We start from the raw sequence: 13,325 nt of genomic DNA on the forward strand, positions 1-13,325 counted from the left end.
CCCAGGAAGGCTCGTATGGATTACTCTCATGTGGATCAGCATGTTGGAAAGAGTGGATTGTGAGAGAAACCTGTTACAGTGGATCTGACTCTTCAGACCTATTCTAATATGAGGCCAGGAGTAAATTTGCATATTAGGTGAATCCTTCTGGTATATATACAGTAAAAGCAGAGGAATAGTTGCACTGTATCTCTGGATTGAAGAAGTAGGGTGATAGTAGTATTTTCAGGAAGCACCAATCCTCACATATATCTAGGCTTGGCCGAATTCAGTTTTTGATTTTTTTTATAACGTTGAAAGATAATATCAATATTTTAAATTTTCAGGTGTACAAAACTGAGTGTGTCAGACAGTTGTTTAATGACAGACATAGAGATTCAGAAAGTTAAAGCTTTAGAAACCAAACACAAATTGTAAATATCACATGTCAAAAGATACAAGGAAAATAACCTTAAATCAAACTGTAAGTTCTCAAGCAGCATTTTTCTTACTTTGCTTATCTGTAAATTTAGATTATTGATGGTAATGTCTTTTGTCCATTTGTATGTGTATGATATCTAAACTTGCTGACATTTACCAGTAAAAAGCTAATCCTTCCAAGTCTACATATAACTTGCCAGTTCTGATCTTTTTAATATTCTTTATATTGAGTGTCAGTTTTACTCTTCCATAAGTGAGAAACTTTAAAGGAGAAATGTCTCTTCAGTGGATTTTTTTTGTCACTGTCCCTTCAAAACTGAGTGGGTACAGGTACTTGATAATAGCATACATTTGGAATCAAGAGGGTTTATTTTGAGTAACAGGAATGTAAATGTAGAACTTCTGGGGCACAGACTAAAAAACGAATATTTTAGCAAATGATGGGACAAGACTTTTACCTTTTGGGGACTTCACTGGCAGTCTGGGTACAGCATTGCTGCTTGTTTCATGCTGAAAGGGGTAGCAGACGGCGACACCAGAGATCTGTGCTCATTCACACATGTGCTTCTGCTTAGGCCGAACTAAGCAATCACATGGGAGTCTATTGTAAACTGATTTCTGGTGTCGCTGTTCCCCCCTTAGGTGGAGGAGAATGAGATTGAGTGCTGACTATAAGCCTGGCTGAGAAACATACTGGCATCGGTGTCATTAATGAAAGGGTGGCTGTTGTATCCCTGAGAGCCAGTGGCCTTTGACTCATGAAGCCGCTGTGCCTGAAGGTCAGTTCACTGATGGTGCAGGAAGGAGTCTAACATTGAACTTAAATCCTCACCTAACCTTTGTTTTATTTACAGCGAGAAATCAAGGCTGTGTCCTAGCTGCAAGGTTCTGCCTGCAGCAGTGGAAGCACCAGAGGCATAGTTTTCAGAGAGGAACTGCATCTGTTAGAGCCCAAACAACTTGGATCAGATTTGCAAGTTTAAACCCAAAGTTATAACAACATGGTTTTAATTTCTAATCTTCGAACATGCATTTGTGCTGTGATTTAAAAAAAAAAAAAAGGGGGGGGGTGCAAAACTTGTGAGGTAGGTGCCCAATTCCCATTGAATTTCAGTGGAAGTTGGGTGTCTTACTCCCTTAAGTGTCTCTGAAAATCACAGCCTTAATCGTACCAGTAGTCTCTTTTAACAAGTTTATTATATGGTTAGCAGTCTGAATGTTTGTGTTCTGACTGAAGGCAAAGCCAGAACACATGGAAATGAAAGCAATCTGAGCAGATTGCTCTACATTTCAGTGTTAGGCAGTACTGCATATAAGAATCTTGTTAACAAAACCATTGACTACAAATCAAAAGCAACTCTGTTATCTGCCTATTTGGTCACACTTCACCACTTGATTCCAGGCAGGGTAGGAGCCTGTTCTTGTGTTGAAACATGTATACCTTGATGCTGGTGTAAACAAGTGAAGATATCCTCTTCTCCCCAGCCCCGCCCCATCCATCCTCTTTAAGGCACGTCAGATAGTTCTGTCTTGTTCTGTCAGTTTCTTAAGGTTCTGTTCTGAAAAGTAACTGTAAAATGACATCATGGGTATGTGTGTTCATGAATCCAGATCAGACATACTCAAATTACCAGACTTTTTTTTGTCCAGTTGCCAGTCCTTCAAAGTCACTTTTCAGTTCAAAAGTTAAGCTGCATTTTTACTAGTATATCAGTCCAGTGTGCGTGTGGTTTCTTTTGGTGTTGCCCATTAACTGTCAAGTTGCATAGGGAACAAATAAGGGAAGAATCTGGATCTGCAACTGGAACAATTGATCCATCAGTCAAACTTTACTTAGCTGAATTAGTTTTTATGGGATTAAAAGCACTAGAATCTTATTTTAGTCATTAGTTGTTGAAGTATGAATCTGCTGCTCAAAATACACAGGGAGCAGATCTCACGATTGAGAAGGTGTCACTGTACAAGGTTTTTCAGAGGGAAAAACCACACACTTTAAGGTTAATGTTTCATTTGTTCTAGAATTAAGGAGGAAATAATTGTTTTATAATTGAGTTTTGATGAGCTTTGTCTAAACAGTTGGAAAGCCTGGCCATCTTGGAAATGTCGGGTTCAGCCACTTTCAGGAATTAAAGCCTTAACTGTCTCTCTCTGTGTGTTTACAGGAGCTTTATTGCAGAAATGACCATTTATGTCAAGCAGCTGGGCAGAAGTAAGTGTCCTCCTTTTCCTCCTGTCTGGCTAGTTATGGGTCTTAGAGCAGAGAAACATGAGCATAATTCTGAGTACATGCAACACTGGTTGGATGGTGTTTCATGCAATAATGCACTGCTGGCAGTGCCGCAGTGGGCCCCAGTAAGCAGCTTGCTGAATGGTGTGAAGTCTTCTCACCATTGACTGCTATTATGGAAATGTTCTTTTACCTTTTCCCCCAGTAAACCTTTCAGCTGCTTGTTCATTAAACACATAGGCCTTTCCTTTTTGCATTGTAAAGAGATGGCCTGTGATAACTGGCTACATAGTGTATGGTGGTTTCAAATACCCGTATATCTGGTTAGTGAAATAGCTTAAGACTCTTGGCCCTGAACCACCTGAGAGATGCAGGTATCTAGTGTTATTGCACTGCTTGAATTATTGCTTTTAGAAATTATTTTTAACGAGCTGGCCTCTGCCTTCATGGAAGTCTACTGCAGTAAAGTCCAAAGCAAGCAAAGAGCTAGAAGTAGGACCATTCAAGAAGCCTCCTTGCTCAGTTTAAGTATCTAGTCAGTGATCCAGGATAGAGATATACAGGACTAGGATGGAGGAAGATGGGGGGGGGGGGGGAGAACCTTGGAGAATCACAAAAATTACACAATTTCAGAACAGCTAGTTAGAAACCTGTGGGTTGTGTGGTGTTTGGTGGTTTTTTGAAAGATACCAAGCACAGAAGTCTTAGTCTTGTGATTTGAACTTTAGCAGATATCTACACAATTAGAAACTTCACCAGTCAATTGATGATCTTTTTATAATGTCCCTAATGCAGTAAAATTGATGTAGTGTGATACCTTAAAATGACCAAACTGTTAGGTATTTGAAGACACAAGAAAAACAAGTGTCAAGTTTCTACTGGCTTTGTAGACTGGTGCCTTGAAATTGAAAATGGGCCTGCAGCATAACCTGGTCCAGGTGAGTGCTGTAAGGGAGTCCTGGCTTTCACAAATGTTGTGGAAAAAGCCCTGTTAAGCCTGGGTAGGCTGAGTGCTATAAGGTAAACCTGCTTGCATGAATACTGTAATGTGAATTAACTTTTGTTGGTTACAGCCTGGCTGGAGCTGGGAGTCCCTCTTCTCAGTAGGGATCATTACTGAAACCTGCTTCTAAGTAGCCACTAAACCCATCTTATATTGCTATCTTATGCTAAAGCTGTTTACCCACACAGACAACATGCATCATTGGCTACTATAACCTTAATGTTTGTGTGCTACAGGAATCTTTGCTCGTGAGCATGGATCAAACAAAAAGCTGGCAGCACAGTCCTGTGCTCTGTCCCTGGTCAGACAGCTCTACCATCTTGGCGTCATCGAGCCCTACACTGGGCAGACAAAGAAGAAGGAAGGAGAAACAGTGAGTCTGCTATAGGAGAAGCAGATACTATTCCTCTGAGTCAGAAGGAGCAGTAAACTGGTGTAAATTTGTCCCTGCTTGCTTATGCTCCATGTTTAATGCTTGGGAAGCTAATGCAATTTTCTGATCTTCAGGACCAGAGACTGATTTTGATCTGGGGAAAGATGAGTGGCTGGGATGAACAGAGAAATAACTGCGTGTGTATTTGTGTGTATGTATGTGTGTGCACCTGTGCGCTTGGAGCAACAGAGAGGTATGCATGCATATTGAAAGGATGGTGTGTGTGTGTGTTTGTGGTCACATTCTACAATAGTAAAACTAAAAATAAAAAATCTCTATTTTTCAACTTAAGAACATAAGAACAGCCATAGTGGGTCAGACCAAAGGTCCGTCTAACCTGGTATCCTGTCTTGGACACTGGTCAATGCCAGGTGCCCCAGAGGGAATGAACAGAACAGGTGTAATCATCAAGTGATCCATCCCATCTGTCCCATTTCCAGCTTCTGGCAAACTTGATTTACCGTATTTTCTGGCGTATAAGGCGACTGGGTGTATAAGACGACCCCCTAATTTTACAGTTAAAACATAGGTTTTGGCCTATACTCGCCGTATAAGACTACCCCCCCTTCCGAGGGGGGGAGCCCAGAGCCTTTTAAATCCCAGCTGCGGCCGGGAATCAGAGGGCTCTGGGCTGCCCGCTGTTTATAAGACGACCCCCGATTTTTGGGGGTTGTTTTTAGTATAAAAAGTCATCTTATACGCCGGAAAATATGGTAACTTGTCAGCAGACCAGTCAGTTTTGGGTTCTCTTGTGTTAGTAGTACTGCAGTATTTTGATTGCAAACACTGAAAGAATTGTCTACATGTTCATTTAAAAAAAACAAACAAAAAAACCTTTTTTTAAAAACATAGATTTTTGTTGAACTTAAATTTTGTATAAAAAGTACCTTTAATAAATATGAGTTCTGAGCTGTCAGTGTCCCCTTTCACTTCTCTCTCCTTAGAAGCCTCTTAGCGTTTCGAGATATTCTCCAGTGAGGTTCTTGTGGATATCTTGGGTTTTTATTGTAGTATTTTTAATTTCACAGGTAGAACCTTATGAAGTGGTGATCTCTCCTGATTTGGAAAATCAGCTGAATAGCATCATACAGGAGCTTTCTCTTGAGGTCATGCCACAGGTGGGTGCATGCTTCAGACTTGGGCTGTCAAGCGATTAAAAAACTTAATCATGAGATTAATTGCGCGATGTTAAACAATAATAGAATATCATTTATTTAAATATTTTTGGATGGTTTCTACATTTTCAAATATATTTCAATTACAACACAGAATACGAAGTGTACAGTGCTCACTTTATTTTTGATTACAAATATTTGCACTGTAAAAACATAAGAAATAGTATATTTCAATTCACCTAATACAAGTACTATAGTGCCATTTTTGTCATGAAAATTGAACATACAAATGTAGAATTATGTAGAAATAATAACGGCACTCAAAAATAAAACCATCTAAAACTTTAGAGCCTACAAGTCCACTCAGTCCTACTTCTTATTAGCCAATCACTCAGACAAACAAGTTTATTTACATTTACCGGAGATAATGCTACCTGCTTCTTGTTTACAATGTCACCTGAAAGTGAGAATAGGCGTTCATATGGCATTGTTGTAGCTAGTATTGCAAGAAACTTATGTGCCAGATGCTCTAAAGATTCATATATCCCTTCATGCTTCAACCACCATGCTGATGATGTGTTCTGCACGATAACGATCCGAAGTAGTGTGGACCAACACATGTTCATTTTCATCATCTGAGTCAAATGCCAACAGCAGATGGTTGATTTTCCTTTTGGTGTTTGGTTTCTGTAGTTTCCACATCAGAGTGTTGCTCTTTTAAGACGTCTGAAAACATGCTCCACACTTCGCCCCTCTCAGACTTTGGAAGGCACTTCAGATTCTTAAACCTTGGGTCAATCTTTTTAGAAATCTCACATTGGTACCATCTTTGCATTTTGTCAAATCTGCAGTGAAAGTGTTCTTGAAATGAACATGTGCTGGGTCATCTGAGACTGCTATAACATGAAATATATGCAGGTAACACATAGCGGGAGACATACAATTCTCCCCCCCTGGAGTTCATTCACAAATTTCATTAACACATGATTTTTTTTTTAAGCATGAAGGGGCATACACATGTTTAGCATATCTGGCACGTAAATACCTTGCAATGCATGCTACAAAAGTGCGATGAACGCCTGTTTTCACTTTCAGGTGATGTAAATAAGCGGGCAGTATTATCTCCCGTAAATATAAACAAACTTATTTGTCTTAGTGATTGGCTGAACAAGAAGTAGGACTGAGTGGACTTGTAGGCTCTGAAGTTTTACATTGTTTTTAGTGCAGTTATGTAACAAAAAATCTACATTTGTAAGTTACGCTTTTACAATAGAGATTGCATTATGGTACTGTACTTGTTTGAGGTAAATTGAAAAATACTTTTTCTTTTGTATATCACTTTTGCAGTGCAAATATTTGGAATCAAGAATAATATAAAGTGAGCACTGTACACTTCGTATTCTGTGTTTGTAATGGAAATAAATATATTTGAAAATGTAGAAAAAACATCCAAAAATATTTAATTTCAATTGGTATTCTATTGTTTAGCAGTGCAATTAAAACTGCGATTAATCAAATTAATTTTTTTAATTGCAATTAATTTTTGTTAATCGCATGTGTTAACTGTGATTAATCGGCAGCCCTAGTTCAGACACTTCATTACACTGTTTTTCCCCATCAGTATTACAGTTTAATTAAACATTTTTTTTATTTTTCTGAACTTGTAGCCTGAAGATCCAAGCTATCCAGTTTCGCTCAACATTGGAAAGCTGGCCCATTTTGAACCATCTGTGAGACAGAATCAAATGGGAGTTGTCCCATGGTCACCCCCTCAGTCAAACTGGAACCCTTGGACCAGCTGCAATATTGATGAGGGTCCTCTGGCATATGTAAGTCTAAGGCAGTTTCTTAGAATGGATCTGTTCCTATTTTCATATTCCTGGAACTTGTAAATGCATTTTTCCGGGTTTCTGGGGAAAGTTCCAATAATCCATGAGACTTCTTGGATTGACTTAATGGATTTTGGGTTTGGCTATCTGACAGCAGCCCCTTGCTTGTCCTATTTGGCCATTTTGTTTCACGCTATCATTTTTGCAGCCCTTAAACACTCCCATTAACTTCATAAGGCAAACATATAGGCTTCTTTAAATTTCAGTTTATAACTATTCTCAGCCTGTCTTCCCAATCCCCAGGAATCCTGCTTTTGAAAGGAGAAACTGCTTCAAGCAGGTGTCACTCTCTTACCAGTCTGCTTTTCCATGGCTTCCAGCTACGTAGAGAACAATGATGTGGCCTAGTAAAGAAAAGGAAATGTTGGCTTGGCGGATGCAGCTGGCTTGACTTGAGTACCAGCATAACCTGGTCAAAATAGGATACCCATAGCAAGAGTCTTGTTTTCTATTTTTCTGATGCGGTTTATGTCCCTATCTCCTCCCTGAGCTTTGCTTGCTTGGCTGAAACAATTATGCGTTGTTTTTTAAAACACGGCCCTAGCAACAGTCCATTAAATGCAAGTTTGAGATGTGTTTGTAATTAAGATCTTGAATGATACTGCAAATTGAACATATACTTCATATCACTCACAAGATTTGCTCGGCAGAGTGCAGCTTCCTTTTTGCAACGGAGATTAATTGATCCTTTAGTAGCAAAGTTGAAAGATTTATGACTATATTTAATATTACCATTAATCGCACAATTAATTTTTAAGACTAATCGCGGTAGTAAAAAGATTAATCGTATGATCGAAACAATAATAGAATACTATTTATTTAAATAGTTTTGGATGTTTTCTACATTTTCAAATATATTGATTTCAATTAGAACACAGAATACAAAGTGTACAGTGCTCACTTTATATTTTTTATTACAAATATTTGCTTTAGAAAACAAAAGAAATCGTATTTTTAAATGCATTGCCTACAAGTATTGTAATGCAATCTCTTTATCATGAAAGTTGAACTTACAAATGTAGAAGTATGTACAAAAAAACAATTGCATTCAAAAATAAAACAATGTAAAACTTTAGAGCCTACAAGTCCACTCTGTCCTCCTTCTTTTCAGCCAATCACTCAGACAAACAAGTTTGTTTACATTTACGGGAGATAATGCTGCCTGCTTTTGTTTACAGTGTCATCTGAAAGTGAGAACAGATGTTTGCATGGCACTGTTGTAGCGGCATTGCAAGATATTTACGTGCCAGATGTGTTAAAAATTCATATGTCCCTTCATCTTTAACCACCATTCCAGAGGACATGTGTCTATGCTGATAACAGGTTCTGCTTGATAACTGTCCAAAGCAGTGCATGTTCACTTTCATCATCTGAGTCAGATGTCACCAGCAGAAGGTTGATTTTCTTTGTTGATCGTTCAGGTTCTGTAGTTTCTGCATCGGAATGCTTCTCTTTTAAGACTCCTGAAAGCATACTCCATAGCTCGTCCCCCTCAGATTTTTGAAGGCACTTATTCTTAAACCTTGGGTTGAGTGCTGTAGCTATCTTTAGAAATCTCCCATTGGTACCTTCTTTGCGTTTTGTCAAATCTGCAGTGAAAGTGTTCTTAAAACGAACAATGTATGCTGGGTCATCATCTAAGACTGCTGTAATATGAAGTACATGGAAGAATGCTGGTAAAACAGAGCAGAAGACATACTATTCTCTCCCAAGGAGTTCAGTCAGAATTTAATTAATGCATGATTTTTGTAAGGAGTGTCATCAGCATGGAAGCATGTCTTCTGGAATGGTAGCCGAAGCATGAAGGGGCATACGAATGGCACGTAAATGCCTTGCAATGCCAGCTACAAAAGTGCTATGTGAACTCCTGTTCTCACTTTCAGGTGACATTGTAAATAAGAAGCCAGCAGCATTATCTCCTGTAAACGTAAACAAACTTGTTTGTCTTAGCAATTGGCTGAATAAGAAGTAGGACTGAGTGGACTTGTAGGCTCTAAAGTTTTACATTGTTTTGTTTTTGAGTGCAGTTATGTAACAGAAAAAATCTACATTTGTAAGTTGTACTTTACGATAAAGAGATTGCATTATGGTACTTGTGTGAGAGGAATTGAAAAATACAATTTCTTATCATTTTTACAGTGCAAATATTTGTAATAAAAATAATATAAAGTGAGCACTGTACACTTTGTATTTTGTGTTGTAATTTAAATCAATATATTGGAGAATGTAGAAAAACATCCAAAAATAGTTAAACAATAAAATACCAGTTGAAATTTATTAATAGTGCGATTAAAACTGCGATTAATTTTTTTAGTTAATTGCGTGAGTTAACTGCAATTAATCGACAGCCCTACTTATTAAGTATTGGAGGTGGGTAGTTCAGCTAAGGTTTTTACTGCCTCCTGCCCTTTTGTGCAGAATTGCTAATCTGTGGATGATGCATGTGAAAGATTGCCATCAGAGTGATCACTTCAGCAGTTCCTTGATGTATAGTTTTTCCATTCAGTCAGAGTACAATGCATTTGTGTCTAAGCCTAAAACAGAGAGTTAGACTGTTACTGAAAATTTTCTGGGAAAACTAACTTTTTTAGAAAAATGGTCCATCCAAACTCTAGCATCCTAGTCTGGGTAGGTAAAGAAATGGTAGGATAGCTCAGGGAACTAGATGAAAAGATGCTGTTTCTTTTGGGATTGCCTGCGTTCTTCAGTCATCACTGATTCGAAGGTGAAGCTAAGTCCTCACTATCATGGTTTTAAAAAATAAAACCTTACATCTTTGCAGTAGCCTTTTCCAAAAGGCCTCTTAGTATAAATTAGAAGTCCATTTTCATCTTTTTTTTTTATATTCTCGCATCCAAAGTTATGTAGAGTAGGAAGCTGCAATTTGGCAGACTGTCTCAAAGAGAATATTTCTACTGATGATCTCAATGAAGACCTAGTAAGTCCCTTTTTGCGGTATGAGAGGAAATAACCTGTTCCCTGAGTCAACTTTCATATGGAATTCTAATGCCCTAACATGAAGGATTACTGCATGTGATCTTTGTGATAAATACGCAACCAAACTCCTGGTCCATTGGTTCCCTATCCTGTCTTTGGAAGTGGCAGGCATTTGATGTCTTCTGATAATGGACTGTCAAAGTAATATTGATGGTGTACTCCTGATTTGTTCAAATTGCATCTTTTTATAACTACAGATTTGCACATATAACTTCATCATCCAAATATTTCAGTATTTGGTAATGGGTTAAAGTTAAGGTTATTGTGGTAACATTGCATTAGTACCACTTAACCACATTAATGCAATAAGTTTATTTTCATTGTAAATATAAACAGATGTCCTCCCAATGAGTCTCTTAACCCTTTGTGTACTTTCCAGGCCACCCCAGAACAGATAAGCATGGACTTGAAAAATGATCTCATGTACCGCCTGGAGCAGGATCAAGAGTTACAGAGGGTAAGTCTGCTGCCTGTGATTTTTGGCATGCTGGTAAGTTTGCAGAAGCAATGATTGCTGTAATTTTCTTCACCCTAGCCCTGGAGTTGCTGCTCTTTCTGAGTGCAGTAGATAATTCTTTGTGCTGGGGATTGTGGGTTTTACTCGGGATTGCTGGCAAGTGCTTTCAGAGGCATGGGGCACTACTGCTGCAGGAATGGTTGCTTTAATATGTTTTGCCCAAGTTCAAGAATGCTACCATTATGGGTTTTGCAGGAAGAGATCTCTCAGGTTCACAGATCCCACTAATGTGGAGTAGAGTACATGTTTTGCAAGAGTGGGATACTCTTGATGTAGATAGGGAGCAGAATGGGTTGGATTGCTGAATATTACAGGAAAGGTCTGGGTCTCTTTTCAGATTCTACAAGAGAGGGAGACACTGCCTGTGAAGAAATTTGAGACTGAAATTCTTGATGCAATCCATCACAGTCCTGTTGTCGTCATTCGTGGTGCCACTGGTTGTGGCAAAACCACACAGGTTCCACAGTACATCCTGGATGAATACATCAAAAACGGCAAAGCTGCAGAATGCAACATTGTAGTAACACAAGTGAGGAATGCATTATAAATTGAAATTATTTAGGTCTCATGGTGGATTATGATAAAATATCCATCTGGACATGCTATTAAATCTGAATATAATTAAAACAGTTCATGAAGGCTGGAGAAACTAAATCACATTCTAGACAGTTGTGAAAACATCTGCTATACTGATTACACTAAATTCATTACTCACTATGCATGTGTCTGTGTAATGATTATTCATGTTGCAGTGGGTATCTGATAAGACTTAATGAAATAATCTTCGTGGACAGCACCAGAAAACTTTGCACTTGCATATATAGTGCAGTCCTTTCTGATACTTAGTAATGGAATATCCTAGTTCAGGATTGGCAACCGTTGGCACGCGGCTCGCCAGGGTAAGCATCCTGGTGGGCCGGGCCGATTTGTTTACCTGCCGCGTCTGCAGGTTCAGCCGATCGCTGCTCCCACTGGCCACGGTTCGCCGGCCCAGGCCAATGGGGGCTGCAGGAAGCAGCATGGGCCGAGAGACGTGCTGGCTGCCACTTCCCACCGCCCCCATTGGCCTGGGACGGCAGACCGCGGCCAGTGGGAGCAGCGATCGGCCGAACGTGCGGACACGGCAGGTAAACAAACTGGCCCGGACCACCAGGGTGCTTATCCTGGTGAGCTACGTGCCAAAGGTTGCCAATCCCTGTCCTAGTTGATAGGTGGGGCAGGTCAGACCTATTGGTTATCTGAAGGAATGGGATCCAGCAGATAAGGGATATGGGGGCCTATGGATATCAGCTGGACTATGCAAGATGAACCATTTTAAGGAAAACGGTGAGCTTGCATCTTTCTGGTGATCTGATTTTCTCCATTCCCAGCTTAAGTAGTTTGCTTCTTGCAGTGTCTGCAGTGTGATACTGTCCATTAGAAGCAGCTACTGACTTGCATCCAGCTTCTGTTTATTCACATTGTTCAGCAGGGTCTGCTTAAGATAGAAATGTTTTGAGGTGCACTGGCAGAGCTGTGTAGGACTTTCATATTACCTACCTAAACTATACATGGCTCAAGCCAGTGCTGTTAGTAATGTATTTTCATGAGTATTTTAAGAGTTTGGATTGTAGTTCTCATCTTTTTTGGGTGCTCACCAATTAGATTTGTCTTTAAATGACTATCCTGCAACATTAAAGTTTGGGGAGAGGGCACAGCTAACTTCCCCAGTCTCTCTGTACTTGTAGGTCTATGCAATAGGTAAGTTTGCTTAGTTTCATCTTTACAATGTGCAAAAAAAAGTTTCACCTCTCAGCCTAGGAGGATCAGTGCAGTTTCCGTGGCAGAGCGTGTGTCGTATGAGAGAGGAGAAGAACCTGGGCAAAGCTGTGGATACAGTGTACGATTTGAATCTGTACTTCCCCGCCCCCATGCCAGTGTGATGTTCTGCACTGTAGGTCTGTATTGCTTTGTTACCCAACCAGCCTAATATCTGAGTTAAATGCCTGGCACTAGTGGCACTGATGACAGTGAGAAAACAGTCCTTGTTTTCAGGGAGAATCTGAATGAAAATCGCAAGTTTTGTTCACCTGCCCAGCAAACTTTTCTCCAATTACGGAAAGGGAAGTGTGCCAGTTTAATTTGGTCTTTGGGTTCATTAGAGGTTTGAGAATGAGTACAGATCAGATACCATAGCCACAATATTCCCTCTAAGTGAGATGAGGAGTAGCCACCTGAAGTTTAGGATGGGGAGGTGGTGGGTGGGGAGAGGTGGTCTCTTTAGTCTCAACACTTGGGCTCCCTCTCCTCATTACATACAGGTGTAAATGTGGGGTTTAGACAAAGAGTTTCAAAATGTGCACAGTTCTTGATGTAAACTGATGTTGGCAACCCTCATAAAAGCATAGCTGAGGCTTTGTTATAAATGTTTGAACTGCTGTGATCCATTTCAACATTCAGCTGTTACTATCCCCATTAATGTGAATTCCTTTTTTAAGGTGTCCTCTTAAGAAAACTGGAGGCTGGGATCCGTGGAATTAGTCATGTTATTGTGGATGAGATCCATGAGAGAGACATTAATGTGAGTTACTGAGCTGGAGATCTGGATTGCTTTACCTGTTTACCAGGTCTTTTGTGTTTGCTTAGTGTTGACTCTGAATGCTATGTATGCGTTCCTGTCTTATGTGAAAGGGAATTGTGCATTTTACTAAATTTTATGGATCTGAGTCTTCTGTAATTGTTCTC

The 13,325-nt window shown here is 39.6% G+C and overlaps 1 protein-coding gene across 1 annotated transcript in view; it reads left to right on the forward strand.

Annotated features, from left to right (window-relative positions):
• Nucleotides 1-13,325, forward strand: part of DHX9 (DExH-box helicase 9) — a 41,836-nt gene that overhangs the window by 7,066 nt on the left and 21,445 nt on the right. Inside the window, 8 exon segments of the mRNA XM_039484460.1 lie at nucleotides 2,583-2,629; nucleotides 3,887-4,023; nucleotides 5,112-5,201; nucleotides 6,866-7,027; nucleotides 10,464-10,541; nucleotides 10,939-11,130; nucleotides 12,397-12,538; nucleotides 13,079-13,161. Of these exon segments, the coding sequence (XP_039340394.1) occupies nucleotides 2,583-2,629; nucleotides 3,887-4,023; nucleotides 5,112-5,201; nucleotides 6,866-7,027; nucleotides 10,464-10,541; nucleotides 10,939-11,130; nucleotides 12,397-12,538; nucleotides 13,079-13,161 (931 nt within the window).

Source organism: Mauremys reevesii, linkage group 8, assembly GCF_016161935.1.
Source record: "Mauremys reevesii isolate NIE-2019 linkage group 8, ASM1616193v1, whole genome shotgun sequence".
NCBI classification, from domain to species: Eukaryota; Metazoa; Chordata; order Testudines; family Geoemydidae; genus Mauremys; species Mauremys reevesii.